At 52.8% G+C, this 2,203-nt stretch overlaps 1 protein-coding gene across 1 annotated transcript; it reads right to left on the reverse strand.

Moving 5' to 3' along the window:
• Positions 1 to 295: 295 nt before the first annotated feature.
• On the reverse strand, positions 296 to 1,328 carry LOC123076567 (expansin-B7-like). The gene is made up of 2 exons (XM_044498741.1): positions 930 to 1,328; positions 296 to 820 (listed from the first exon to the last, which is right to left on the reverse strand). The coding sequence occupies exons 1-2, from the start codon at positions 1,326 to 1,328 to the stop codon at positions 296 to 298; spliced, it is 924 nt and encodes a 307-aa protein (XP_044354676.1).
• Positions 1,329 to 2,203: the final 875 nt, after the last annotated feature.

Below are 2,203 nucleotides of genomic sequence, written 5' to 3' on the forward strand. Positions count from 1 at the left end.
CGCCTCAACTCACCCACCTCCCACTCACCACGCCCCGCACGCTCTGGCTCGCGTGCGCCCATCGCGCTCTGACGTGATCGCCGCGGCCATTCCGCGCGCCCTACGCGGCCCATGCCCTAGTCCTACGCTAACTAACCCGCGCACACACGCGCTAACTCATGCACACACGCACACCTACACTTGGGAGCGCACGCACGCACCCAAGTCTGCTCCGCCCCGAGCCTGACGCGGCCACTGCGCGCACGCACGCACTCGCCGTGTCTAAAACCTAGCCGAGGCTTATTGCCTACAGGCATCAACCATCAAACTGGACGTCGGAGCTGTACACGGCTTCGGGCTTCCAGTCGGCGGGGATGACCTGGTCGGCGACAAGCGACCTGCCGGACCCGTTGGTAACCCGCAAGGAGAAGGGCCCCCGGAGCTGGCGGCGGGTGTCCATGCGCCAGATGGAGCCCCACGACTGCCTCATCGGGGCCCAGGCCCCAGTCGCCTCGTCGCCGTCCATGAGGTCCACTTGCGCCACGTCGCCGTCGCCGTTCCCATACTCCACCAGGATCGCGAGGTAGTTCGGGTTCGACCCCTTCTCCACGTGGAACGTCACCGATAACCCTGGGTACTGGCACGGCACCCTCTTGAACTGCATGTCGATGATGCCGGCGTGGCGGAGCTCTTCGTTGCGGCCGTCCTTGGCCATGGCGCCGAAGGCGGTGCCGCTGAGGTCAAAGTGGTAGCGGGCGACAGGGTAGTATTTCATGTCCGTGATGATCACCGTCTCGGGGACGCCGGAGCACGCCGGGTGAGCCTTGCCCACGCACCTTATCTGCACGCAACGCAACGCAAATGCATCAGGCTGGAGCTGGACAAGCACTTTACTCTCTCCTCTCCTGTCTGTCAGTGTGAAGCAACTAATAAGTGGAATGCCGGCTTACCTGGTAGCAGGAGCCGCACCCCTTGCCGTCCTTGAAGATCGGCTCATTGCCGCACGACGTCATGGCGTTGAACGGCGGCAGGTTCACGTTCTTGAACCCACACGCTCCACCGTTGTCCAACGGCCCGGCGCCATCCGGAGCGCCGTACCAGGTGGCCCGGGCGTCCAGCCAGCCGCCGGCATCGACGTTGGTGCTGCCGGAGCCGGGGCTGGGGGTAGCGGGGACAGGTGTAGGTGTAACGGGGCGAGGGGTGGGGGTAGCGGGGACAGGTGCAGGGGTGTAAGGGGTGGGGGCAGGGCAGAATGCAGCAGGAAGAAACCAGGGGCAGCCGCAGCAGCCATCGGCGGCGAGCAGGCAGAGGAGAGCGACGGCGGTGGCGTAGGAGGAGGCCGCTGCCATCTATCGCTTGTTGGTATTGATTCACTTACTTCGATGGTTAATGGCTTATTGACGTTCAATCTATATATAGGCCGGCAATTCAAGTGCCTCTTGTTCGTGCACTACTCGACATCAAAATGAACTAGAAGCCGTACGTGATCGTGATGGGGTTCACATGTTGATGGAGGGAGTCACCCACACTCTTGCCCGTGGTCACGAGATGCCAAAATATCAAACCATGGTAATGTGGTGCAGTGACGGACGCTGGTTGTGAACTTGACGCTTTTTCCTGTGTTGTTATGTTTTAGAGGAGATAAAAAGGCTTCATCCATTTATTTTCCTGTGTTGTTATGTTTGTCTTATTCTTTTGGTTTTCCCATTTCTACTTAAGGATTTTTTGTAAATACATGAATAATTTTAAAAATTATATAAACATTTTTTGTATAAATATTTTATAAAATTACTTGTTTTCTAAATTTTATTTTAACATTGAATGCATTTTTGTGTAATTTCTATTATATTAACTATAGTTGCACACTCCTTAGCTATGCACAGTTGGATGTTCATCGTCCATGTGAAACTATTTTTTTCAAAAACTATTCAATCTATCAATCCATATCTATACCTATACTAATTCTAGACTCTCAAGAAATTTCCATGTTAATTAGATTTTACGAGCCATTAATATGGTGGGACCGAATTATTACGATGGAGATTGACTCGTGAAATCATACATAAAAAATATATTTTTTGGCTAGCTCAATCTTTCATGCCTCTTTCTTTCTTTTGTCACGTACCTCTCTTTCTCATGTGTCCCTTTTAAACTCCCAGGTCTGTCTCTTTTTTATTAATCTATCTATCTACATATCATCTATAAATTAATCACAAAAAGGAAA

Source organism: Triticum aestivum, chromosome 3D (assembly GCF_018294505.1).
Source record: "Triticum aestivum cultivar Chinese Spring chromosome 3D, IWGSC CS RefSeq v2.1, whole genome shotgun sequence".
NCBI classification, from domain to species: Eukaryota; Viridiplantae; Streptophyta; class Magnoliopsida; order Poales; family Poaceae; genus Triticum; species Triticum aestivum.